Source organism: Chlamydomonas reinhardtii, chromosome 13, assembly GCF_000002595.2.
Source record: "Chlamydomonas reinhardtii strain CC-503 cw92 mt+ chromosome 13, whole genome shotgun sequence".
Classification (NCBI taxonomy): Eukaryota; Viridiplantae; Chlorophyta; class Chlorophyceae; order Chlamydomonadales; family Chlamydomonadaceae; genus Chlamydomonas; species Chlamydomonas reinhardtii.
This window is the reverse complement of record NC_057016.1, coordinates 1,202,210-1,227,794: the sequence shown is the minus strand read 5'-3', so window position 1 is coordinate 1,227,794 and position 25,585 is coordinate 1,202,210. Positions and strand designations below refer to the sequence as shown.

The 25,585-nt window shown below is 66.3% G+C and overlaps 6 protein-coding genes across 6 annotated transcripts; 3 read left to right on the top strand and 3 right to left on the bottom strand.

Annotated features, from left to right (window-relative positions):
• Nucleotides 1-15: 15 nt before the first annotated feature.
• On the bottom strand, nucleotides 16-2,161 carry CHLRE_13g570300v5 (uncharacterized protein). The gene is made up of 6 exons (XM_001693416.2): nucleotides 1,869-2,161; nucleotides 1,672-1,711; nucleotides 1,483-1,551; nucleotides 1,216-1,314; nucleotides 483-1,026; nucleotides 16-350 (listed from the first exon to the last, which is right to left on the bottom strand). The coding sequence occupies exons 1-6, from the start codon at nucleotides 2,057-2,059 to the stop codon at nucleotides 259-261; spliced, it is 1,035 nt and encodes a 344-aa protein (XP_001693468.2). The 5' UTR covers nucleotides 2,060-2,161; the 3' UTR covers nucleotides 16-258.
• A 97-nt stretch (nucleotides 2,162-2,258) lies between these two features.
• On the top strand, nucleotides 2,259-12,614 carry CHLRE_13g570250v5 (uncharacterized protein). Its single transcript, XM_043069359.1, has 10 exons — nucleotides 2,259-2,455; nucleotides 2,674-3,003; nucleotides 3,206-3,454; nucleotides 3,682-8,225; nucleotides 8,540-8,626; nucleotides 8,856-9,035; nucleotides 9,279-9,417; nucleotides 9,818-9,942; nucleotides 10,360-10,482; nucleotides 10,770-12,614. The coding sequence occupies exons 1-10, from the start codon at nucleotides 2,443-2,445 to the stop codon at nucleotides 11,355-11,357; spliced, it is 6,378 nt and encodes a 2,125-aa protein (XP_042917334.1). The 5' UTR covers nucleotides 2,259-2,442; the 3' UTR covers nucleotides 11,358-12,614.
• A 306-nt stretch (nucleotides 12,615-12,920) lies between these two features.
• On the bottom strand, nucleotides 12,921-14,948 carry CHLRE_13g570200v5 (uncharacterized protein). Its single transcript, XM_043069358.1, has 3 exons — nucleotides 14,649-14,948; nucleotides 14,265-14,411; nucleotides 12,921-13,659 (listed from the first exon to the last, which is right to left on the bottom strand). Exons 2-3 carry the CDS (start codon nucleotides 14,364-14,366, stop codon nucleotides 13,435-13,437), a joined length of 327 nt encoding a protein of 108 aa, XP_042917333.1. The 5' UTR covers nucleotides 14,367-14,411; nucleotides 14,649-14,948; the 3' UTR covers nucleotides 12,921-13,434.
• A 240-nt stretch (nucleotides 14,949-15,188) lies between these two features.
• Nucleotides 15,189-23,594, top strand: CHLRE_13g570150v5 (uncharacterized protein). Its single transcript, XM_043069357.1, has 12 exons — nucleotides 15,189-15,914; nucleotides 16,237-16,323; nucleotides 16,537-16,767; nucleotides 16,911-17,027; nucleotides 17,180-17,348; nucleotides 17,542-18,975; nucleotides 19,112-19,398; nucleotides 19,647-19,786; nucleotides 19,985-20,146; nucleotides 20,409-20,757; nucleotides 21,093-21,743; nucleotides 21,939-23,594. Exons 1-12 carry the CDS (start codon nucleotides 15,822-15,824, stop codon nucleotides 22,599-22,601), a joined length of 4,383 nt encoding a protein of 1,460 aa, XP_042917332.1. The 5' UTR covers nucleotides 15,189-15,821; the 3' UTR covers nucleotides 22,602-23,594.
• A 192-nt stretch (nucleotides 23,595-23,786) lies between these two features.
• Nucleotides 23,787-24,618, bottom strand: CHLRE_13g570100v5 (uncharacterized protein). Its single transcript, XM_001693414.2, has one exon. It carries the CDS (start codon nucleotides 24,495-24,497, stop codon nucleotides 24,108-24,110), a length of 390 nt encoding a protein of 129 aa, XP_001693466.1. The 5' UTR covers nucleotides 24,498-24,618; the 3' UTR covers nucleotides 23,787-24,107.
• A 130-nt stretch (nucleotides 24,619-24,748) lies between these two features.
• CHLRE_13g570050v5 (uncharacterized protein) lies at nucleotides 24,749-25,584 on the top strand. The gene has a single exon (XM_001693670.2). The coding sequence runs from the start codon at nucleotides 24,801-24,803 to the stop codon at nucleotides 25,269-25,271; it is 471 nt and encodes a 156-aa protein (XP_001693722.1). The 5' UTR covers nucleotides 24,749-24,800; the 3' UTR covers nucleotides 25,272-25,584.
• The last annotated feature ends 1 nt before the right edge of the window (nucleotide 25,585 follows it).

The window sequence follows — 25,585 nt, the reverse complement described above, 5'->3', positions numbered from 1 at the left end:
TTGGGCATCAACATGATGGGCCGAAAAACTTGCATGGACTGGCTTGCCCTTCTTGAGCGTTGTTAGATCCCGGAGCTGCCTTCACACATACATATTGCAAAATCCGCCTGACACATCTTCGTCCTTGTCTGGTCGCGATACACGGTCCACCGGACTATCCTTGCACAACGCTCAATTGCTGCTCCAAACCAGGACTTCAAGCATCCTGCAAATGTCATATGCACAATGTTTCACACACCCCCTTGTCAGGCAAACGTGCTAGGCGCGCGGCCGCTTGCTGAGCTTGGAGAGCCTTGACGTCGGCTCCGGCGGTCGCTTTGACTCCACGGCGCCAGCAGCCAACGCAGAGCCTGCACGCAGGTCATCATGTTTATGCAGTGTGAGCACAGCGGACAGAGTGCCGGCGAAGATCTAGAAGGCATAGCACCGCCGTGGCCGGGAATACCTGATAGGCATGGCCTGTCGCCGTCACTGCAGCTCACCTTCCTGAGCGGCCGGCTTTGCCACGGGCGGCTGCTGCGCCCCTACTGCGGCCGTGCTCGGCGGCAAACCGCCCTCAACAGCGCCATCGATGGCGGTTCTTTCCACAGTTGTGGAGCCAGCCTGCGCATCCTGCCCTGCAGGCGTGTTGCTTGGCATCGCCGCGTCGCCGCCGCCGCTGCCAGCGGACGTCACGCCATCCGCGGCTGGCGCTGCTGAGCTCAGCGCCTCAACAGCCGCTATTGTGCAGCTGGCCGGCTGAGGCTGCTTGCCCAGCAACGGTGCGGGCAGTGCAGCGGACGACGTGCCGGCCGCTTGCGTCCGCGCCTGCCCCTTCACCTCCACCAGCGGCTCCTGCACCCGCGACATTCCAATGCTGCCGGCGGCGGCTGGTGGCTGTGCCTTCTCGGCGGGCGCCGCCACGGACGTGGACGTGGACGCAGACGCGCCATACCCGTTGCGCTGGGCGTCTGGACTGGCGTACAGGCGCGTCCACTCGGCGGCGCGGCTGTGGAACAGCTGCGGGTGACTCGTCAGCTCCCGGGCCTGAGGAGGAGGAGGACGAGGAGGCGGAGCACAGCTGGGTCGGGATATGATTGTATGAACTTGTGCGTGCGCAAGGGATTGGTATTGAGCTATGCTTCGGGTGGCACCTGGGAAAACATGAGGTACATGATGAAGCTCAAGTGGGGCGTGCGTGCGGGGCGTGTGCCATGACCTGCGGCAGGGGCTTACCGCGTCTGCGTCCAGGGGGTCCGCGGGGTTGGGCTCTGCCAGCAGCGACTGGATGGACAGCAGCACGGTGCGCAGGCTGTGTGCGGGCTTCCAGTCGCCCTGTGTGGGACGTGTGGCGTCAGGTGCAGGGGCGGAAGGGGCGGGCAGGCAAAGGAACAGGGGGGGGGGTCGGTATACACAAATTCACCGGTGCTTATGAGCACCATGAGCCTATTCTCAGATGCAGCCGCCGTACTACACCGGTGACATGTTTCACCGCTGGTGCACCTTGGGCGGCATGTTGAGCACGCTGCAGCAAATGTTGCCGTCCTCCTTGGACACGTTGGGGTGGTACACCTGGTGGCGGGGGTTGAGGGGAAACTCCTTAGTGCGCCGGGGTTTCCAGCGGTCATACGTGCTGACACGGTGAGCAGCGTGTGCAACAAGTGATGTGCTGCAGTGGTATGCGGCGACTACCTTGGTAACAAACTTGACGTTCGGGGGCTCCATGGGGTACCTGTAATCCGTGATGCAACAGCTTCGTTGGTTGGTCCTGGGTCTTAAAAGAGATGTCGCACACTGCAACCCACCCGCGTCAACGGCAAGCCCTAACTTGGTCTGGGTAAGTGCCTTGCAGGACAAAGCCTCTCCCCAGCAAACGAGCCATTCTTCACCTGTCGGGGAACGTGACGCGGAGCTGGAAGACTCCGCCCATGTAGGGCGTCCCCTCGGGCCCGATGATTTGGGCTTGACACCGTGAGATGCTGTTGCCGGTCGCCCAGGCGCTGATGCCCGCCGGCGGAGCCTGCGTCATCTCCTTGATGTCTCGAGTCATTCGGTTAATGCTCACTGCGCTGAGCGCCATGGCGGTGAACGGTGAACGCTACGCTTGTGAAGGGCTGTCCAGTCTGCAAGCTGTCACGCGTGCACAAAGGTGGCCGCGAGCAGCCACGCTTGCTATGATAAGTGCAATGCAAGCTCTACAACTGAAGCTACGTTTCCAGGCGTAAAGACAGCCCCATAGCCAAGCCCGATCCGCGGGCGAAGTTCTGATGCCGCGAGGACGCTCCAGCACCTGCTGAACTGCTTTCTGATATTAATTTCGTCGGTTTATGTGCGCAATTCTTTTTACCAGTTCCTAAGGGTTTGCAGTTCGGACGCTCTTCACGCTGCTGGACCCACCTCACGGTTGCCTAAAATGCGCTTAGAATTTAGCTAGCACAGCCCTTGGAAGCCGGGTTGGCAGCGATGTATTCTCAAAGTGAGTGGACTTCATTTTGCTGGGTCGCGCCACATCACCGCTCTGCCTCACAGACGCCCGCCTCTGGGATAGCTTCAATATGTATTATCGGGGCTGCGCGGCGTGGGGTTCAGCTTGCCCAGGGGTTGCGTTGGGGCCGCGGTCTTCGCGGATGGGTCAAGCCCGAGACGGTGACCAGTCAAGTGAACCACCTCGCTTGTGCGCGTGTCTCATTGCAGGTGAAAAGCGGAATGGGACCTCGAACTACGGGGTCCCTGTGCCTCCGGACCCGGCGCGAAGTGCGAATGGCACAATACCTTCTCCGCCTAACCAGCCTCGGCAGAAGGGCGGCCGACCGGTCATTAGTGCCCGCTCCAATACATCCACCAGCGGCGGCCCGGCCGTGAACGGGCCGCTCGTTGCCAGCGTGTTGGGCTCCCACGGGTATGGGACCGCTTACCACACCCGGACGCAGTCGCCGGGGCCAACTCGAACCGTGGCCTCGCCCCAGCACAGCACCACGCCGCGGAGCACGTCCGCCTCTCTGCAGCGCACCTCGTCTGCAAGACGTAAGGATGCCGGGGCGGCGCACTGGGCTGGGTGATACTTGCGGGCGTCGGGGGCTACTGGGGAGCCCAACAACGGCAACCAACTAGGCTTGGGCCGCGGCCACGGCGGTGCCATAGCCGAACCTGGCAGGTCTCCGGGGTTCCCAGACAGACGTCGCTTCTATGCTAACTTTACCTTTCTCCGCGAACCGGTCTCTCATAGGCAACTCGTCGGGCCAGACACTCCAGAATAAGCCGCTGTTCGCGGCATATGGGTTGCAGTACTCGAACAATGGCCGCGGCGCCATCGTGGGCTTGTCAGGGGGCGGCGCCCCCGGACGCAACGCAGCCACCATGAGCCCCTACCGCGCCCGGCCGTCCTCCTCCACGAGCCCGGTCTCCAGCGGCGCGGCGGCAGCTGCCGCCATGGCCAGTCGGCCCTCAACGTCGCAGGCAGCGCAGCGGCCCTCAGGTGGGTGCGCCCGGGATGCAGCGGAGCGCGGCGGGGCGCAGAGCCGCGGCGCAATGCTGCTAGGATGCTGCAGTCGGGACACCATGCTTTCCTAAACGGAGGGGCATTTTCCCTGTTTGTGGACGTGGGTGGTGCAGGGGGATAAGGCCTGACAGCGCGTGCGCGCGATGCCCCCGCTTCTGTGACCCCACTTCTGCTGCCCATGCTGCCTCCCTTACTGCGCGCAGGCGGTGAGAACTGGTTCGGCAACACCAAGCTGTCGGTGACGCTGCCGGGCCACGCAGGCGGCGACGCCCAGCGCGTCATCAGCGAGCTGGGCCACCTGCTGTCCGTCTTCTCGCCCGTGTCGCCCGGCGCCGGCGCGCCCGCGCTCAACCGCCCCGGCAGCTTCCGCTCCAGCAAGTACCCGGCGCCAGGCGGCGGCACCGCCAGCGGCAGCAACACGCACCGGGAGGCGTGGGGCAGCATCGCCGCCGGGGGCGCGCCGGAGGCGCCAGGCATGGGCGCCGGCCACATGGGCGCGGGAATGGGTGCGGGCGCGGGGCAGGGGGCGGGTATGATGCGGCCCAACAGCGCCGCCAGCACCAGCAGCGTCGCCGGCAGCTCCAAGCCCATCATGGCGCCGTACATGGGCGACGGCCGCCACGGCTCGCAGAGCTCCCACGGCGCCAACCTCAGCCTCATGCGCCTGCAGCAGCAGCAGGCGGGGCCGGGCTCGGCGGGCGGGTACGGAGCGGGTGCCGCCGGGCCCGGCTCCGCGCCGTCGGGCGTGGGCAGCAGCTCTGCCGGCGGGCCGTCCGGGAGCTACTACCCGCAACAGCAGCAGCAGTACGGGTCCGCGGGGATGTCCGGCGGTGGCGGTTCGGCGCCAGGCAGCGGGCCGGCGCCGGCGTCCGGCTCGCAGCCCTTCGTGCACACCACCTACATCACCTTCCAGTCGCCCGCCAGCGGCGGCGGGGCCGCGTCTGGCGGCGGCATGCCGCCGCCGGGGTCCGGGCCGCCCGGCTCCCAGTCGCACGCGCCGCCTAGGCTCAGCCTCGCCAGCAACGGCGGCGTGGGCTCGCCTCTGACCAGCCCCAGTGGCGCCGGTGGCGCCGGCTCGCCGCACCCGCCCCACTCGCCGGCGCCCTACCCGGGCCAGCAGGCCTACGGCGGCCACGGGCCGGGCATGGCGGGCGGCAGCGGCCGCCCTTGGGAGCAGACCGGGGCAGGCGGCTCCGGGTACGGTGGCGGCGGCGGCGGCATGCAGCAATCTGGCATGTCAGTGGCGTCGCCTGCCCGCGGCGGTGGCGGCGGCGCTAGTGGCGGCGGCTCTCACCACCTGCCGTACGTCTCCGTGCATGACTCGGTCGAGGGCGCGCCGGGCTCCGGCTCCGCCTCGGCCAGTGGCGGCTTGGGCATGAGCGCGGGCGGCATGGGGCCAGGCAGCAGCGGCGGCTACGGAGGTGGCATGGGCATGGGCGGCTATGGAGGCGGCATGAGCACGGGCGGCTATGCAGGCGGCATGGGTATGGGCTCGCCGCACGGCATGGCGGCGGGCGGCGGCGGCGGCGGCCTGCCCGCGCCTGGGTCGCTGCAGCCGCTGTCCGCCACCGCGCCGCCGTCGCTGGCGTTCAGCTCTGCAATGTCCGCCGCCGCGGCAGCGGCGCTTGCCGGCGGCCCAGGCGCGCCGGCGCCGGCGCCGGTGTCCATCTCTGCCATCGCCTCGTCGCACCCGGTGCCCAACGCCTCGGGCCCCGTGCCGCAGCCGCCGCACGCCCTACTGGCGCCCTCGGCACACAGCGCGCCGCTGCATTTCCAGCCACACCTGAGCTTTGGCAGCGCCGGCCAGCCGCAGACTCAGCCGCAGGCCAACGCGGCGGCGGTCAAGGCGCTGGGCCGCGCCGTCGACCCGCTCAGCCTGGCCAACAGCAGCAGCGGCAACATCAGCAGCCCCAGCTCCTCAACCTCGCAGCTGCAGCCCGGCGGAGGCGGAGGCGGCGGCTTCCCGGGCACCTCCGCCGCCTCCGCGCCCAACGCCGGCGCCGCGCTGCAACTGGCGGGCCTGCGCGCCTCCTCCCTCGCGAATGCGCCGCATCCCACGGGACTCCCACCACCGTCGCCCATCAAGGGCGGGCCAAATGCCGGCGCCGCCGGCATGGCGCCGGGGCCGCCGGGGCCGGCGCCGCCGTCGCGCGGCATCTTCCAGCGCTCCACATCCTCCCGCTCCTCCAACGCCTCCGGCGGCTCCGATACCGTGCCCTACTACAACAACAGCATCCTCGCCAACGTGCCCGGCGATGTCGGCGGCGCGCCCGACGCCCGCGACGGCGGCGCCGACGCCGCAGGCGCCTCGGGCAACGGCGCAGGCGCCGCCTCGGGCGGCGGCGCGCCGCCGCCGCCGCCGTCACCGGGGCCGTACCAACAGGCGCCGTACACGCCCACACGCGGGCAGTACGGCAGCGGGGCGTACGGCTATAACGCCTCGTCGATGTCCATGTCAGCCGGCGGCGCCGGCCACGGCTCCGGTGCCGGTACCGGCGACGGCGCGCCGCCGCCGCCGGCGTCGCCGCTGCCCGTCGCCCCGCCCAGCCCCGGCTACGGCTCTCACGTGACCTGGGGCGTGGGCATCCCGCAGGGCAGCGCCCCCGGCACGCCCACGCGCCCCTACCACGGCTCGCAGGCGGACCTGTCCAGCCGGCGCGCCAGCACCGGCTCGCAGCTGGGCGGCATGGCCAGCTTCGAGGTGGGCTCGCCCTTTGGCCGCGGCCACGAGGGCCTCAACCTCAGCCGCATGCTGGTGGAGCACGGCACGCTCACGTGCCTGCGGCCCAGCACCGTGCCCTCCAACTTCGCCGCAGACAGCCAGCCCGACATCGGCATGTTTGCGGACCTGGGGCCCGTCATGGCGTCGCCGGGCAGCGAGAGCGTGGGGCCCGGCGGCGGCAGCGGAGGCGGGATGGGCATGGGCATGGGGATGGGTGGAGGTCCGGGCGCGGGCATGTTTGGTGGCATGCAGGTGAGCGGCATGCCGCAGGCGAGCGGCGGCAGCACCACCACCATGCCGTGGATGACGGGCGGAGGCGGCGGCGGCGTGGGCGGCGCGGGCGCGTGGAGCCGGCGGTCGGTGGACGGCGTGGAGCCAAGCGGCGGCAGCAGCAGCGGCGCCGTGTCGGCGTCCCAGTCGTTGCAGGGCACAGGCAGCGGCGGCGTGGGTGGCGGCGGCGGCGGCGGAGGCACGCACCAGCCCAGCCTGCTGCACCAGCTGCAGCTGCAGCAGGCGCAGGTGGCGGCGGCGGCGACGGGCATGGGTGCAGGGCCGCGGTCCGGGGAGGATGCGGGTGCTGGGTGGGGGCGGTCACGTGACTCCACGCCCACGCGCACCTACGGCCACGCCGCTGCCTCGGCCTCGAGCCAGCAGCAGCAGCAACAGCAGCCGCAGTCTGCGTCCTCACTTCAGCGGCAGCCCTCATCCCAGTCCCAGCCGGTCACTTTCCAGCCGCAGTCGCAGCAGCAATCGCAACAACAGGCACCGACGCAGCAGCAGCAGCAGCAGCAGCAGTCGCAGCAGTCGCAGCCTGGCGTGTCGGACGCGATGGCGGCGGCTGCCGCGGCAGCGGCCTCCGCCGCGGCCGCCGCGGCGGCGGTGCAACAGGCCGTGGCGGCGGCTGAGGCGGCCAATGTGACGCGGCGCATGAGCAGCAGCAACGGCCTGGCACAGGCGCAGTCAGCCGCCTCCGCAGCCACGTCCGCCTCCACACCCGCTGCACCGGCACCAGCACCGGCAATGGCAGCATCACCGGCGCCAACAAGCAGCTCGGCGCCAGCGGTGCGCACCTCCTTGTCCGGCCTCCCTGCCTCGGCAGCGCCCACCAGCAACACCAGCGGGCCAGCAGCAGCAGCAGCAGCAGCTGCGTCAGCGGCTGTGGCACCGGTTCCTCTGCCCAACGACCTGCCGCTACGCCCCCGGTCCACAACCCCCACTGGTGGACAGTGGGGCTCCTTCACCGGCGGCAGCCGCATCTCCAACTCGGGTGTACCGGCCACCTCGGCCGCTGCCGGCGCAGCTTCTGGCGCCTCCGCAACGGGCACCACCGCGGTGGCGGCCAGCGGCAGCATCGCCGCCGCGGCCAGAGCCCCCTCGCCTGCCCCTGCATCCGCGGTGCCTGCGGCAGCCGGTGCGGCAACAAGCAGCGGCAGCACGGCCAGCAGCAGCAGCGCCCCCGCAACGGCGACACACTCGGCCGCGCCGAGCGCCTCCTCCGCGTCGACCACGACGGCGTCCTCTGGGGCCGGCTCCGCCGCATCCTCCGCCGCCAGCACCAGCAGCGGCAGTGGCTCCGGGTCGGCGGCGGCAGCCGCGGCGGCGGCACACGCCGCGGCTGTGGCGGCGGCGGCCGCCGCCGCCACCGCTTCCACAATCCCACCGCCTACTGCCGCAACACCCTCCGCCGCCACCGCCTCCTCTGCAGCCGCCACCGCAACTTCCACCACCGCGGCCACCTCCGCCTCCGCGCACGCCTCCTCCGCCTCCTCTGCACCGCCCACCGCAGCCGCCGCAGCCGCTGCCGCCGCCGCCGCCGCGGTGCTTCAGTCGCCTGCGGGCAGCACCAGCACGCGGCGCAGCGGCAGCATGCGCTTCAACCCGGCGGTGCTGCTGGGCCACGAGCCTGACGCGGCCTTCGGCAGCCTGCTGCCGGGCTACACGGTGGGCAAGGTGATTGGCGAGGGCGGCTTCTGCCAGGTCCGCATCGCAGTGCACCACCTCAGCCAGCGCAAGGTGGCGGTCAAGGTGAGAGAGGCTGGGCTGGGAGGCGGGGAGCAGCGGGCTGGAGAGAGGAAGGGGTGGAGGGACACGGCGCGTGTGTGTGTGTGGGGGGGGGGGATGGCGTGGGGTCGTGGGCATGGTTGGTACCGGTGGCGTGGTTGGGAGGGTTGCGCCAGGCAGGAAGCAGGGTCGGTCGTGGTCGGGGACTCGGCCGCGCCACCTGTACATGGACGCCTGGCTCTGCTGGTATATCCTGCCGATGAAATCTTAAGGGCTGTTGATGATGTTAATGCTGATCATGCTTTCCTGCTGCTGTGCCGATCCTAATCTGCTCCCAGGTGATTGACCGTGCCAAGCTGACGGACCCCAATGAGGCCAAGCGCATGCAGCGGGAGATCCGCGTCATGAAGCACCTCAGCCACCAGGTGTGTGCGAGAGGAGGCGCGAGCTGTGGGCACAGGACGCGAGAGAGAAGCCCTGAGGACAGCCCGAACCAACCCCATGCCCCATGCCACCTTTTCGCTCACCCCAGTGCAAACCCGCGTCACTCTCAGGTCTCACTCTCCGCTTAACCCTCTCCTCCCTCGTCTCACTCCTCTGCCCTTCTAGCATTTCCTTTCGCTAATTATGAATGCAATCCTCCCCTCTTGGCAGTGTGTGATCAAGCTGTTCGAGGTCATCGAGTCACCGCGCCACCTGTTCCTGGTGATGGAGCACGCGCCCGCCGGCTCGCTGCTGGACTACGTGCGCGCGCGCAAGCGGCTGCCGGAGGCGGACGCCTGCGTGTTCTTCCAGCAGATCGTGGCCAGCCTCGAGTACTGCCACTCGCGCGAGGTGAGGGGGTGGGAGCAGAGGAGTGGGGGTTGGTTGCAAGGTTGAAACAGGAGTGGGGGTGGGAGAGGGGAGAGGGAGGGCTTGCCTTTTACCCTTCGCTTGAGGAATCGGGGCCGTGGCTGGCGGGTGGCACTTGCAGTCTGGGCAGTCACGCCACCCCTCATTCCGCACGCCCAAGCATTTCCCTAAGCACGTTCCTTTTCCTGCCCTCTCTCTTCCCCACTTCTGGATTATCTTACAAAGGTTGTTCACCGCGACATCAAGCTGGAGAACATCCTGCTGGACGCCGACCAGCGCATGAAGCTAATCGACTTCGGCCTGTCCGCCTTCTACGTGCCCGGCAAGCGCCTGCGGGTGCACTGCGGCTCGCCCAGCTATGCAGGTGCGAGCGCGCGCGCGCACACACACACACACACGCACGCACGCACACACACACACACACACACACACGTCATTGGGCGGGCTTTCGTTTCGTTTTTTAACACACACACACACACACACGCACACGAATCGTTTTGCAACACACGTTTCGGTTTGCAACACACGCATGCACGAGCCGGCAGAGGCGCCTGGGAGCACGCCGGCACAGGTGTCTGGGTGTTGTTGTGGGTTGTGGGGGTGCACAGCATCTGACAGCGCGCCCACGTGCAACTTGCTGGCGAGGCTGCACACGCCCCGGCCGCCTGGCAGCGGCATGGATGCGCGTCTCCGTTTTCACGCCGCCTTCCTTACCTTCTGTCTGCACCCGTCTGGTGGTCGTTGTTGCTGCCCTGCCGCCGCAGCTCCGGAGATCGTGGCCCGCAAGGCCTACGAGGGGCCTCCTGTGGACGTGTGGTCGCTGGGCGTGGTGCTGTTCGCCATGGTGGCCGGATACCTGCCCTTCCACGCCAGCGGGGGGAACAAGCAGGTGCGGCGGCGCAAGGGGCGGCAGAACCGTGCGTGTGTGCGTGTGCGTGCGTGTATGTGGTGTGCGCAAGGGGTGGCAGACGGCGCGGGTCGGGGTGGCCGGGGGGCGATTCCCCAACTTGGGATGGCGCCTTGCTGACCAGTGTTCCCGCCGCTCCCAGCCACGCATCTTGTCATCCCCTTCCCACCCCTATTGGGACCTATTTCTTTGGGCTCGGGCCCCTCCCCCCTTCAATGTGGTGTTTCACTCACCCCTTTCTCAACATGAACGGCTGCCGGCTTCCCTCAACATCTAAATAATCATGCATGGAACCCTCCCCTCTCCCGCACCCCCTACTACTGTACCTGGCTACGCCTTCACTTCTTAATTAATCGTGAATGTAACCCTCCCCCGCACCCCACGCCGGCACCCCCTCAGGAGCTGTGCAACAAGATCATGGCCGGCACCTACACGGCGCCCGAGTGGCTGTCCGCGCCCATGAAGGACCTGCTGGCGCGCATGCTCACGGTGGACCCGGACAAGCGCATCAGCTTCCAGCAGGTGCGCAGGCGGCCGGGCGGGCGGGCGAGAGCGAGGGCGGTTGGGCGAGCGAGAGCATGCGTGTCTTTGGGGTAGGGGAAGTGTGTGTGTTTGGGGTTGGGGGGATGGGCAGGGTGGGGGTGGCACTTTGTGAGCTATGCGTTCTCTGTCCCCTTCTCCATCCTTTCCCTCGACGTACCTGCACTTCTGCCTGCACTCCTGCCTTCTGCACCCCTCCCTGCCCTCTTACCCACTACCCTCACCCCGCAACGCCGCCCCTCCCCACTCATCACTTGTACGCCCCTCAGGTGTGGCAACACAGCTGGGTGCGCAACGGCCCCACCTGGCACGAGCGCGGCGTCAACTGCTACGAGGTCACCCCCGACCCCGGCGCCCTAGGCGGCCTGCGCTGCGACGAACAGGTGGTGGCAGAGCTGGAGTCCGCCGGCTACCCGCGCTCCTCCCTGGTCCAGTATCTGATTGCGGGCGAAGCCAACCACTTGACGGCCAGCTATTTCTTGCTGTGCGAGTCCAAGGCTGACGCGATGCGGAAGCTGAGGGCCAGCACGAGCCACGGGCACCGCGGCAGCGGCAGCAGCAGCGCCGCAGGCGGCAGTAGCTCTGCGGGGGGAGGCGGAGGAGGAGGCAGTAGCTCGCACCGTAGCTCATCGGTGACGCCGGGCTCGGCGGCGGCGGCGGGTTACAGCGCAGCACACGGCTCGGCGCAGGTGGCGGCGGCGGTGGCCAAGGCGCGCGCGGCGGCGGGCGAGAGTCCGGGGCGGAGCAGTCGGCCCACGACGGCGGTGGGTGCGTCCGGCTACTCGTCAGCACGCGGCGGGCGGAGCGACCGGCATGCGGAGGATTACACGCCCGGGCGGACGGCGGTCGCGGTGTGATCACACCCGTGGAGTGCGTTGCATTGTCGCGCGGATCAGGAGTGACACGTTAACTAGCATTGTCATGCCTGATCCGAAGGCGCGCCTTCGATAGAGCATGCGTGCAGTGTCGCGCATGCGTCAATTCAAGAGAGCATGCGCGCAGTGTCGCGCATGGTTTTGTTTTTACTTATGTTGTTCGACACCGAAACGCGGCGTGTTTATGTGTCTGTGTGGCCAATTTCTGCAAAATACAGCATACGCACGCGCGGCACACAGCGTGACCCAACACATAACAGATGCGCCGCGGCAACGTGGCAGCACGGAAAGCGTGACACAGGCGCACACAGGGGGCTGCGATTACGCACGTAGTGGAGACTGGCGGTCGTGATTACGGCTGCTGTGCGATTTAGCCCTTTGCCCATCCATTAGACCATTGACAACAAACACGTTTGTTGCGGACTGTGGGACCTGTTAGTATATAAATACGACAACCGGCCGGCTGCCTTGGACTAATAGACTGGGACGTGACACCCAATTTAGGCCGCCTTTCGCTGACTGGATGTGCGTTGGCCACCTTTTGCCTAATACGTGCTTTGGTCGCCTGTGATTTATCTGCATCCTCTAAGCCGGGGCGGAGTGTTGTCCTCTGCTGGTGCTGCCTGTGACGCGCACAGACTTTGGCAGAAGTCGCATGCATTCCTGCATGCACGCAAATGTGCTGCATGTCGAGGGGGTGGTTTGGCAGGGGCCTCTTGGGGTCTCGGGAAGGTAACCTGATGAAACGGATTCTTACTGGTAGTCATAAGAGATGCGCGAGCATGTATCCTCCTTTCCAGCAAGGCGATCCTCTGCATGTATGTACATAGACTATCTCGTTATGCGTGGGCGGTTAGTGCAAGTTCAGAGGTCCCATGGGTGCAGTCGGGCCCAACTGTCAAGAACCTGGTGATGGTGGATGGGCGCGCCGTTTTCCGTGCATGACGCCCCGACGATGCACTGGCGTGCGTTGGATTGAAGGGGTGGCTACATGACGCAATAGACCGGAGCGGTAGTCAACACACGTGCGCTTGGGCCCCAATGGCTTCCTTACAGGGGCGCCTGGGGCGGCCGCTGAATCACTGTTCGCTACTAAATTGAACGGCGCCGCTGTAATTAACATGCGTGGCCAAGTGGCCCTACCTGTGATATCTGTGTTTTGCCTGGGCCTCGTGCTCAGCACAACATACCGGTAGCCGCAAAGCATGTGCGGCCTGTGTAGTATTCGTCATCAACTTACCAATCGGCTGTCCGGAAGCTTTGCGTGCTCACTCAAACAGTCTTCAGTGTCTACCAGTCAGCTCCTGACGCAGATCGGAGGTCTCCTACCCACCACTCATGAGCCCTACAATCGTACGACGTCCTTCGTATGACCTGCCGCTCGTACGCTCCTCGCCTCCTTGCTCGGCCAGCGCCCCTGTTGCACTGTCACGCAATCCTACGTGCTGACGCCTTCCTTGCGTGCCTCGCTGGTTATGAGTGCTGCATCGTCCCTTGCTCCAACAGACGCACAGACAGGCGTGAGGACGAGCTTGCGTTCACCACCCAGACTTTATGTTACATGAACAGCTGCCTTGCGTGCCTCTGCTGTTGTTTACGGCTGTGGTCTAGGACTCTGTAGACGCTCACCAAACTGCAAGGCAAGAGCTCAAGCCAAGACAAGCTTGCTTGAGCTTTCGGAGCGCACTAAGCACCGGCATCCCACAGATGCCGGAATGTACCTGCGCATACTCGCGCACAGTTACCGGCACCTGCACAGCACTCCTGCACACAGGTGCTCTGCAAACGAAGAATTGCTTACTGATTGGGCTAAGACAGACTCCCATACAGCTGACGTGACCACTGACTACCCATAACTCAGCACGTAACGGCACGGCAGCATATCCTGGCGCCGACACGCACCATGTTGCGCCATGCCAGGTCACTTGCCAGCGCGTGGCAGCGCACTGCACGAGGCGCTTCCTCTCCACATCTGTCCACCATCTGTCATTGCCAACATGTCACTGCCTGACAACTCTAATCTAAGCTCAAACCCACTTGCCGCACACGCCACGCGGCATCAAGCGCTAGTCAGCTTGGGCCCAATCGACTTGGGCTTGGCCTGCCCTCCCGAACCCGGCCGCCCCGCTCCCGCCCCTGCCCCTGCCCCGCCTGCTGCTGCCGCCGCCGCCCCAGCCCCCGCCTCCCTCCCCGTGATGACGTCAGCAATCCAGTCCATGGGGTTCTCCGGCAGCCGCTCGCACTCGTACAGCTGCTCGATGGCGCCGTTCAGCTTCTCCATAACCTGTGTTTGTATGCGTGTGCGTGTGTTTGAAGGATAAGCGCAGCCAGTTCGAGGGTCAGGCAGAAATCGCACGGCGCTTGCACACGTGCACAGCTAGCCGCGCAACTGGGCTCCGTTGTACCCCCCTCCCTCCCTTCCAAACCCAGCCTTGGCGCAGCGACGGTGGCAGCTGCCACGCGCATTGGTTGCTAGACTGACAGTGTGGTTCATTGGGGGAGGCACGGTCACAAGCGCACCCTAACTCCCCATGATGTGCGGCAAGGCAGTCGTTGTGTCCTTCCTTCCCGCCAGTTGGCAGGCTGAGGCCCTCAAGCCGCCCTAAAGCACGTGCAACAGGTGCGGGGCTGACAACTTGTACACACCTACACAAGCTGTTAGCACCGTGTCTCGAAATCTCGTTTGCCAAGAGACCTCTGTCATTCTGGCTTTTAGGCTGAAACCCCACCCTGCTGCTGACTGCTGCCACCCTGTTCAGTGCTTTACCCTAGCCCGTCGCAGTCATGCTGATTCACACAAGTTTACGGACAGTATGGCATGTACTGTACACATGCACCACAGCTCCACCCCCCGCCATCCGATACGTGGCCTGCCCGTCCCAGCCGTACCTGGTGCCTGGACAAATACTCCTTGAAGAGGCGCTTGCGCTCCAGCGCTCTCCGGTACGCCTCATCAAACTGCTGTTTGCTGAAGCCCTGAAGGTCCGACATCTGCAAGCTGGTTGGCTGGGATAGGCGCCCACTAGGGTGCAGGCCCTGGGCACGGGTGGGCGTGTAAGGCAGTGGCTTGACTGGGATCGGAAGGTTGTGAACTTGGCAGACGCCCGCCCTCAGCCCTTGCTTCTAAATCTCGGGATTGGTCTTCCACACTGACACGTGGCATGTGGCAACCGCTATTCGTGAAGCCAAAGCAGAAGCTCCCGGGGGCAGCCAGAGGGTGGGTGGGGGGTCGGCGAGTCTTGGCTTTGGCGCAAGGGCACGCGACGGACTTACCCTCCGTTACGCGACGCTGGCTAATGGTTATCGTCAGTAAAAGCAACTCCTTTACTTTGATGTTCTTAGACCAATCCGCTCGGCTTGCGAGGCGCTTTGCCGAATGTGCCGTCCCCTTCTCCGACGACGCCCCTTGTGTAGTGCAAACGGCAACTTGCTATAGCTGCGAGATTAGTACGTAATGCAAATTATATATGTCCGTGCGGACACTTTGTCAGTTCTTTCAAGTTCTGACTCGGCAAGCAAGTTTGGTCACTACTGTTGAGAATGGGTATCACTGTTTAGACTGCGCGACCAGGATAAGTTGGCATGAATCTGGCCGTGTCATCCCCACCGACTTTTACCGACCCCACCTTTGCCCCACCGATCCAACCTGTGCCACCCTGCCAACTCCACCATGCCCGCCACGGCTGTCCTTAAACACATATGGTAACATGGGCTAAGACTGGTAAGCAGGGGCCGGGTTGTGCACCGGGGCACGGACAGAGCAGCGGCATTTAAGCAGCCTAAGCGCACAACGCGAATGCAATGTGCATATCAGTCAAAACATTTGCAGTTGCACTGGTTGCGCAAAGCCCAGCTGGGTTGCACAGGAAGGCTGGCCCGAAAAACGGACGACAAGACCAGCGCTGTCTTTCACGAGCTGGCACGACCAGGCTGTGGGCGCAAAATCCGCGTGCGCTTTTATTGTTGCTGTTATTATGTGCTGGCGCGCCACAGAGCTTCCCTGAGCTGGTCGTCTATCGTCAGGGTCTCAGGGACAGCCCATCTGCGGCCGGAGCTTCGCAGCGCCTTGACCAACTTGCCGGCTCACAGCCATGGATGGGACACTTTGGTATTATGAATAGCATAGACCTGACTGCGAATACTCGGTACCTGAGAGTTATCACGGTCGCTGGGCCAGAGCTCCGTCGCGACCGCAGCTGGTGTCCAAGCTGGGCCCACTTGAATCCTTTGAGCTCATTCTAGTGACCCAAGCACAGTCCGGGCCGTGCCCCACTTAGCCTAAGGAGAAAGCTTCCAGTCCTCGCCAACAGCCAACGCGAGCCTTTGGCGCAGCGGCAACAGCAGCTGTCGCACGCAAGGAGTGCTAGACTAGTAGTCTGGCTCATGGGGGCTCCTAGTGCGTGAGCCTCACCACTTGCGCAGCGTCGCTGACCGGGGCACGCATCAATGGCGTCCGTCCTTCCCGTCAAATGGGAGGATGAAGCCCTCAAGAGGTTTTATCGTGCGTATCATAAGCACGGGGCCGGTAACTGGAGCAAGGCAAGTCCGCAAGTCGCTGGCTGTCTCTCCTTCGCAAAGAAAGTTCGGGCGCACCTGTCACGGCGCAGCTCGCAACTGCATCTCGTTTATATTGATACGTAGTGGCGCTCGAGCGACTCTGGCCATTTGGTTCAGTTCGCTGGAGGGTGGGGCCAAGCCGGGCGCCTCCGCAGCAGCTACCCCCGGTCTCCACAACACGCGGCTGGTTCCACCCCCAGCGAAACCCGGCGCGGCTTGGGGTGCACCCGTCTGAGCAGCGCGGCATGCTGTCGGCCTGCATTTTCACATGACATTCTTGTGATGCTTTATGTATTATTTCCAGGTTGCCAAGGAGACGAAAATGGCCGCCGCGGATTGCGAGGCGCTTGCGAAGCAGCACATCGCCTTCCTCAGCTTGGCGCAAAGCCAGGTGGGCTTTGGTAACATGACCTGAAACTAGGAAGCTTTGGACATGTTGCCGACAGCAATACGCCTGACAGCGCCACGCAGGAACTACAGTGCGGTATGCACGCGCTATGGGGGCCTATGCAGCGTCTGCCACGCAGCCTGGCTCCTGCCGAACCCGCCGACTCCGCCTCATCCCACCCTAAATGGCCTGCGCCCACTGCCGTTCTGTGCGTAGGCGTTTGAAGCGGCCTTTGTGACGGTCGTGACCGACCATTACAACACGGTCCTGGGGAAGACGGGCGCCGCCGCCACAGGCGGTGACGCAGCGGCGCCCGCGCCGGCGGCGGACGGGGCTGAGGGCGAGCGGGAGCGGGAAGAGGGCACTCCTGCCGCGGCCACGCGGAGCGGGAGCAAGGTGGCCAAGCGGGAAGAGCCGGAGCCTGAGGTGCAGCCGCTCAGCAGCCAGGTGGGCGCTGGTGCCGGTGGTACGAAGCACACGGCACTGCGGGGATTTGAGCAGTGCAAGGGCTACCCTGCACACGCTGTCATGTATACCGGCGCCCTTGCCAGCTTCCGCATGATTACGCTCGTAACTGCCCGGACGTGCAGAAACCCCGCCGCACACCGAAGCCCACGGCCGCGGTGCTGGCGGCGGAGGAGGAGAAGGCCATCCGGCGTGCTGCCGCGGCGTCCAGCCAGGCCGCCACACCCAAAAGTGCCAAGAAGGTGGGCCGCCTGCAGTCTGGCCCCACCTTTGTTTACGTGTCTGTCTGTCTGTCTGTCTGCCTGTCTGCACATGGCCGTTTGCTGGAAGTCAGATGCATTCGTGCCAGAGGAGTGCTTTGGCATCACAAACCATTTGTTCCCATGACACGCAGACGGGCGCGAAGCCGCCGCCCTCGCCGCCCGCCGCCGACTGGGCTGCCGGCACGGGCTCCTCCTCGGCGCGCAAGCGCAGCCGCAAGCTGTTTGAGGACAAGGACGACGGCGCGGGCGCGGGGGCGGACCTGCCGCGGTACCGCTCGCCGGTGGTGGACCGGTGGCGAGGTAGGTGGCGCCGTGCAGGGTGGCCGCTGGGAGTCGGGGGCTGGCCACATATGAAGCAGTTGGGTTGGAGGAGGTGTGTGGGCGGGCCAGCAACCGCGCTTGTTGGACAGGGCTGGGATGGTGCCGGCCAAAGCCACAACTACGTCACCGACCGGCGGACCGGCACCGCTCTGTGCTGCTTGTGCTCTTGCAGGCCGGCACAACACGGATGTGGACGAGGGCGTGGACGCGCTGCTGTCGCTGGCGTCGGGCGCGCACCCCTCCGCCGCGCCGCTGGACGAGGGCCACCGCGCGCCCGGCCTGGAGGCGGGCTCCACCGCCGAGCCCGACCTGGAAGGCCTGCACCACCACCCGCACGCCGACCTGCATGAGCACCTCGCCGTGGCGGGGCTGGGCGGCGCGCAGGGCGGCACGCCGCGCCGCGGCGGCGGCGGCGGTGGTGGAGGCCGCACAGGGCGGAGCGGCGCGGGCCGCGCCACGCCCACCGCCACGCCCACGGGCACGCCGGTGAAGGGCGGCCGCGGCGCCGCCGCCGCCGCGGAGATGCTGCCCGTGGCGGCGGCCGCGACGGGGCTGCGCAGCCCTCGCGCACGGGGCGGGGCGGGCGGCGTGGGCTCGCCGCTGGCGGGCGGCCGCGGCGGCGGCAGCCTGGTGCCGGGGTCGGCCAGCAAGCGGCACTTGATGTCGCCAACACGGGGCGGCGGCGGCGGCAACGCGCTGGCGGCCATGGGCATTGCGCTGGGTGAAGCGGAATTGCCAGATGAGGACGCGCAGTCGCCGGAGGAGGATGCCGGCGTGGGGTCGGACGACGGAGTGGGCGGCGGCGGCGCGTCTCAGGAGGCACACGGGATGGTGTCGGCATCGGGGCGGCCGGTGCGCAGGCGCAAGCCCACCGCAATCGCGCTGGCAGCGGCGGCGGCAGCGGAGGAGGACGAGGGCTTTGGGCGCAGCGGCCGGGGCAGCGTGGTGGCGGCGGTGGCGGCCGCCGTGGCGGCGGCGGGCGCGACGCATGCGGAGACGACTGCGGCGGGGCTGCTGGCGGCAACAGTGCCGATGCCAGACGGCATGGGGGTGCCGGTGTTTGGCGGCGAGGGCGGCAGCGGCGGCGGCGGCAGCGGCTCGGGCGGCGCCATGAACGGCCACGACCTGCTCTCCACGGAGGCGCTGCTGGCCAAGGTGCCGCCGGTCCGCACCCGCGGCCCGGCGCGAGGCGGCGCCGGCAGCGCCGGGCCCGGCAGCCGCCGCGCCGCGGAGCGGGTGTCGCCGGCCCCCGCCTTTGCCGGCGGCGCGGAGGATGGCGGGGCTGAGGTGACGGAGGGCGGCGACGGCGAAGGCACGGAGGAGGGCGTGGGCTCGCAGGAGCCGCTGGAGGGCGCGGGCGGTGCCGCGCGCCCGGCTCGGACGACCTCGGGTGCGGCGGCCGCGGCCGCGCAGCAGGCGGCACTCCAGGAACAGGCGGCGGCAGCGGCGCTGCAGCAACAGGCGCTGGCGGAGGCGCTGGCGGCGCAGCAGCCGCCGCCGCGGCCGGCAAAGCCGTTGCCTGTGCGCGCCCGGCGGCGCAAGTCACTGCCGGAGAAGGCGCCACCGTTCTGGGAGGCGGCCAACGTGCTGCCGCCACGCCAGCAAGGTGGGGCGGATGCTTGATTGTTACTGACGCCGTAATGTGAAATGACTTGGCACTGTTGGGAGCTTGATCACGATGTTTTTACGCACAGCTCATGTATCCATGTCGGGTACGTGTCGTGCTGTTCTTTCGTGTGTAGGTACCGAGGTTGCTCCGGCACTCGCACCCGCAGCAGCCGACGCTGGCGCGGCGCCTGCAGACGACGTGGCGGCGGCCACAGGCCCCAGCTCCACCACCACCACCACCACCACCACCACCACCACCATCATCACCACCAGCGCCACCGCCCCCACCAGCGGTGGCGCTCCGGCTCTGGAGCTGGCTCTGCGCCACTGCCTGACCAACAGCCGCGCCCGGCGCTGGGCCATGTACGAGTTCCACTACAGCGCCCTGGACCGGCCCTGGTTCATGCGCAACGAGCTCATGGTGCGTGCGGGGCTGTAGGGCCGTGGCTGGCCGGCCCGTGGGAGGGGGGCTGTGAGGGCGGAGCCGTGGGGCTGTGTGCACGGGACTGTGAAGAGGCGTCCGCGACTCCGCAACTCCTGCACCCCCTCTCGGGCGCCTGCTGGCCAGCCCTGAGCCCTCCCCTGTCCCTGCTCACTGCCTGCCATGTCGCCTCCCGCCTGCCTGCCTGCCCGCCTGCCCCACTGGTCCTGCCCGCCTACCTGCCACAGGAGTTCTGCCAGCACATGCAGCTGCCCACCACGCGGCTGTCGCGGCTGGAGTGGAGCGTGCTGCGCGGCGCACTGGGCCGGCCGCGGCGGCTGTCGGCGGCCTTCCTGCGCGAGGAACGCCTGAGGCTGGAGGGGTACAGGTGGGGCTCGGGTGGGGGTAGTGGTGGGATTGGGCACGGCGGCAGTCTTGGCACACGGCTTGGCTTGGCTGGCGTTAGCATTATGCATAGCGGGCGCAATTGCACGGCAGCGTTGCGCTTTAGGCGCTTGCATCTGGTGCATTCCTGCTTCTGCAACCTGGCGTCGTGTTTTATTTTGGGAATCCACCTGTTGTGCAGGTCTCACGCACGGCTCAAGTACGAGGAGGTGGGCATGGGCCTGGAGCTGCCGGCGGAGCTGCCGCGGCAGCTGCGGGTGGGGCAGGAGGTCACGGCGCGCCACCCCACCAGCCGCCTGCTGCACGACGGAGTCATCCTCACAGCCAAGCACAACAAGTACAAGTGAGCTAACGTCGGGTGGGGATGTAGCCGTTCATGTGGAGAACGGAGTGAGGGTAGGCGGCGTCAGGGTGCGTGTGGCGGCTCCCGCTACCGCGTTCTGCTCTGTGTAGGCACTAGGCAGCCTATGTGCAGGCCAACATGGCGCATGGGAGTGGGACCTACTCGCTGTGTCCGGGCATATTACCCCCTCTCTGCACCCCCCACCGCCCCCCATCCACTTCCTTAACTAATCATGAATGTAACCCCGCCCCCACATGGCCAGGGTGTCGTTCCTGCGCTCCGAGCTGGGTGCCGATGTGGTCCGCGACACCGACGTCATGCCGCTGGACCCGCACGACTGCCTGCCGCTGGCCACACACCCGCCCCACCCGCAACTGCTCAACGGCCGCCCGCACGACCCGCTGCGCGCCGCCGCCGCGCGCGCCGCCGCCGGCATGGGCGGCGCCGGCGGGCTGCTGGGCGGCCTGCTGGGCGGGCTGGGCAGCCCCACCATGGGCGGTGGAGGAGGCGGAGGAGGCAGTGCTAGGGCGATGGCGGGCCAGGCGGCGGCGGGCTCGGCGCCGCTGGGGCGGCCGCTGGGCTCGTGGACGCCGGGACTGGACAACCAGCTGGTGAGCGAGGGGGAGGGGGTTGTTTGGCCCTATCCCACTAAGAGTACCGTATGAGACCGATGGGGGGCGGCCGGTGGTGCAGGACGGGTAGAGGGAAGGGGAGTTGTTCTTGCATCGGTCTTGTTCCCAGGGAGAAGCCGGATGCGCTGTGTGACGCAGCGCCGCAGGGGCGCGGGCAGCGCTACCGGTGCAGTGGCGCTTGCTATACCGTGGGGCGTGAGGCGCCGACAGGCCCCGTCGGCTGTAGCGATGCCCTGCCCGGCGCCTGACTGCCTGCCCCTGCCTCACGCTGCCCATCCCTCTCCCTGCCCCTCTCCTCTCCCCCCTGCCCCCAGATGCGCGAGCAGGAGGCGGCTATGGTGACGGAGGTGCAGCAGGCGCTGGAGGTGAAGGAGGGGCTGGTGGCCCGGCTGGCGCAGCTGAACAACGAGGCGGCCATGGGCATGCACAGCGACGAGGCGGGCGGCCGCACCGAGCACTTCCAGCTGCAGTACACCAGCGTGGTGCTGCAGCTCAAGGAGACGAACGCGGTGCTGGAGGCGGCGCTGGCGCGGCTGCAGGCGCGGCAGCAGCAGGTGGCGGGGGCCAACAGCGCCGGCGCGGTGCTGGCGCTGCAGCAGCAACAGCAGCAGCAGCAACAGCAGCAGGCAGTGGCGGCGGGGCTGCGCTCCGCCGCCGCAGCGGCGGCGGTGGCGGCGGCGCAGCCGCCGCAGCAGGCGCCTGCAGCGCTGCTGCAGCAGCTGCCCGAGTCAGGAGCGGATGGGTACAAGGCCGCTGGGCAGGCGCAGCAGCAGCAGCACGAGCAGGGTGTGCCAGTGGTGGTGCCGCCACCTCGCAGCAGCACGGGGGCGGGCGGCAACGGCGCGCCGGCGTCCACGCCCTCGGCGGCGGCCGCAGCAGCTGCTGCAGCGGGCGGCGGCGGGGGCGGGTCCGCGTTTGCGCTGCCGGCCCAGCTGGGGCCGCTGTCCATGTTGCTGGCGGGCACGGTGGGTTGAGCGACGTGGCTAAGACTTACAGTAGTGAAGGCAGCTGTTTAACGAGCGCTGCCACGCCTTGCGCCCCTTGCCGCCGAAACTTACTGCCTTGGCGTGGGTTTGCGGGCGCGCACTAAGCCTTGCCTTACATGTATCTCCGTTGCCATGCTTTTGCCTTGACTGTGTTGTGTGTATGTGTGTTTGCAGTTCATGACGGCGGAGCAGGTGGTGGAGGCGGCCATGGAGGAGGCGCGGGCAGTGGTGGAGTCCTGCCGCAGCAGCAGCGGCAGCAAGCCCGCCGCCGCCGCCGGAGGGGAACCGGCAGTAGCAGCAGCAGCCGGGAGCGTGGCGGGCACCGTCATTGCCGGCAGTGGCACTGTGCCGCTGGTGCTGCCCCCAGGCGGGGCGCCGGTATCAACCGAGGGCGCAGACCAGCAGCAGCAGCTGCAGTTGAAGCTGGAGGCCGGGGGCGGCGCGCCACCGCAGCAGCCCGACGGCAGCGGCTCCCTGCCGGCGCAAGAGTCGCAGCCGGCACCGGCGCAGCCGGCACCGACACCGCCAGGCGCCGAGCCGGGCGCTGACCTCAGCCCCTCGCAACCTCAACCACAGCCGCCGCCGCACCCGGGGGGCGTGGATGCTGAGGCCTGGCTGCGCGACGTGATCACGGGCTGTGTGGGCGTGTTGTTCACGGTGCAGCGCTGCACCAGTGGCACCGTGCCCGCAGGCACCGCCGCAGAGGCGCTGGACCAGGCGGCGGCGGCGCTGCGGCTGCACAGCGGCGGCGACGGCCACAACGAGGCGCTGCTGCGGCAGGTGGTGGCGAGCGTGCAGGGGCTCAAGGGGCACCTGGCGCGGGCCATGACCAGCTGAGGTGGTGGGCGGTGACGGGGGTGAGGGTTTTGTGTGGTTGGGTGAGGAGGTTTTGTGGTTGGGTGAGGCGGCTTTGGCTGGGGTTGAGGTTGGGGTAGAGGTGGAGGTGGAGGTGAGGGGCTGTCGCGGCTTGGTGGCACTGATGGTGGGGTGCTGCGGTGTGCGGGCACTGCAGCAGACCGTCTGGCTGCGGGGAGGGAGGCGGCGAGACGCTGCGGGTGCTGTGAAGCGGGGGGCGCAGCTGCCTTCGTGTATCGTGGTGTGCGTCTTTGTGTACCAAATGTGTACGTGTTGATTGTTATGGGGGTACAACAGACGCATGGGGTGTGCCCTTGACATTAGAGCGCTCGTAGCAGCTCGGGCCGATGGAGGCACGCGCAGAAGGTAGGGGCTGGGCTGCACTGCAATGCACACCCCAGACCTGACTCTGCCCGTGCGCGCATAATAAAACTGCATATGTGTTCGAGCACGCTGCAAGGCGTTATGGAGAACCGGACCTGACTAGGACGTGTGCGGATGTAGTGATGTTTAGGTCACATAACAACGACTTGCGCGTACCGGTAATGGCGAGTGGTGACGAGGGCGCGCCTCGGTGGTCGGACACTTGGAACTGCACGGACCTGGATGATGCGAGTCACGCGAGTCGGCTTTGCTAGATGGCGTGTGCGCGTGTGTGTATGCGACTACGATGTTGGTGATGACAGCATCGACAAGCAGAGCAGATCAGTTTGCGTGCCGTGACCAGCAGATATGCATTCCACAGCGCGTGTATGTGCGTAACACGTTGGCAAATGGCAAAGAGGAGAGGAGTCGCTGTGTGTGCGTGTTTGAGTACAGGGGGAGGCTGTCGGGTACGGGGAAAAGCCGTGCTGTGTACACAGCCGAAAGTGTAAGGCAAAGCCAATTGCCCCGCATTACAGGTACCGACCGTGCTAAGGAAGATTGGGTGCAGCAATTAGCAAGACTAAGAGCATGCAACATTTATAGACATTCATTGTCTTCCGTAGCATTCAAAACCATACGGCGGCTCTAGGGCACAGCCGCCAGGCGGGCCCCAGGCTCCAGCTGTCCAGCAAGTGCTCTCCAGTCAATTTCCCGACCGCCGCACTCCCATCCCAGCCAAGCGCAGCAGCCCTGCGCCTCCTCCACACAGTGAGGCCGACGGCAGCACGGTAAGGTAACAATGAGGGCCATTGATAGCGGCACGGCATGGCAGGTCGTCGGCAGCCCGCAGTCATTGCACAAGCGCACCCTGCACACGTACCCGTACAGTATCCCACCTGACAAAATCACACGCAGGCATACATCATTATCTGTACTGAAGGTTGCGCACATGGTAGGTTGACTTGGATAGACACAGCGGCGCAGCGGCCCGCAGCCGCGACTCCCACGACATCTCTCCCTCACCATCCTGAAGTACTCGGCCCTTCCCATGTCAAATAAGGTGGTGTTAAGAAACACCGAGTTTTTTATGCAGAGCCCAAACGGAAATGAACCGCTTACGGCTTAGGCAGTCTCCTCGCCCTTGCCGCCCTTAGTCTTCTTGGGCAGCAGCACGGCGTGGATGTTGGGCAGCACACCGCCCGAGGCGATGGTCACCTCGCCCAGCAGCTTGCCCAGCTCCTCATCGTTGCGGATGGCCAGCTGGATGTGGCGGGGCACGATGCGGTTCTTCTTGTTGTCGCGGGCGGCGTTGCCGGCCAGCTCCAGCACCTCAGCGGTCAGGTACTCGAGCACAGCGGCCAGGTACACGGGCGCGCCGGCACCGATGCGCTCGGCGTACTTGCCCTTCTTCAGGTAGCGTGCAATGCGGCCCACAGGGAACTGCAGGCCGGCCTTGGCGCTGCGGCTCACGGCCTTCTTGCCAGAGGTCTTGCCCTTGCCGCGACCAGCCATTGTAATGACTTTGAGAGTTTTGACGGACGAGGTGAAAGGTTTATGAGATCAAAGCGCGATGTGCTTTTCCAGGAAGCGTCTTCGCTTATATGCAGCAGGCCCAGAACCGAGGCGGCTCGGCTTGGCCATCTGGTCAACGCTGGTCAACGCTCCCCGGCGGTTGGGTCAAACAACCGCTCGCCTCGCCCTGGCCAACCCGCGAACGGCCCAGCTCCCTCATAAGCTGCCTTCTTGCATTCAGTTTTTCAGCCCCTACCTGACACGTTTGCAATTTCAATACTCTTATCTCCCAATTTCAAAAAAATGGCTCCCAAGAAGGACGAGAAGCCCGCGACCCGTGCCGCGACCCAGGAGGCGGGCGCCGAGGCCACTGCAAAGGCTGAGGCCAAGCCCAAGGCCGAGAAGGCCGCGAAGAAGGCCAAGAAGGAGCCTGCCAAGAAGGCCGCCAAGGAGCCCAAGGGCGATGGCGAGAAGAAGGACAAGAAGAAGAAGAGCGCCGTGGAGACCTACAAGCTGTACATATACAAGGTGCTCAAGCAGGTGCACCCCGACACCGGCATCAGCAGCAAGGCCATGTCCATCATGAACAGCTTCATCAACGACATCTTTGAGAAGGTGGCCACCGAGGCCTCCAAGCTGAGCCGCTACAACAAGAAGCCCACCGTGACCTCTCGCGAGATCCAGACCGCCGTGCGCCTGGTGCTGCCCGGTGAGCTGGCTAAGCACGCGGTGTCAGAGGGCACCAAGGCCGTGACCAAGTTCACCTCAGGCTAAGCGCCTTCTCGGCGGACGCCTGTACCAAACATAAAAGCAAATCTCGGTGTTTCTCAACACCACCACACTCACTTGGTACGGGTTGGTGACATGATTTCACGTGGCAGTTGGTATGGGTTGCTGGGCCCCAGGTATGGCCGCAGTACGCATTGGCAAGGGCAGGTGCCCATCGGCGCCTTCCAGTTTCAGTCCATGCCTGTCTAAGTGGCAGGCAGGTCGCGGGGCAGCTCTGGCTGGCGGGTTGGAATCCTCGGCCGGGACAAGGTCCATCCAGCATGCATGCCACGCATAAACACATATATATATATATATAT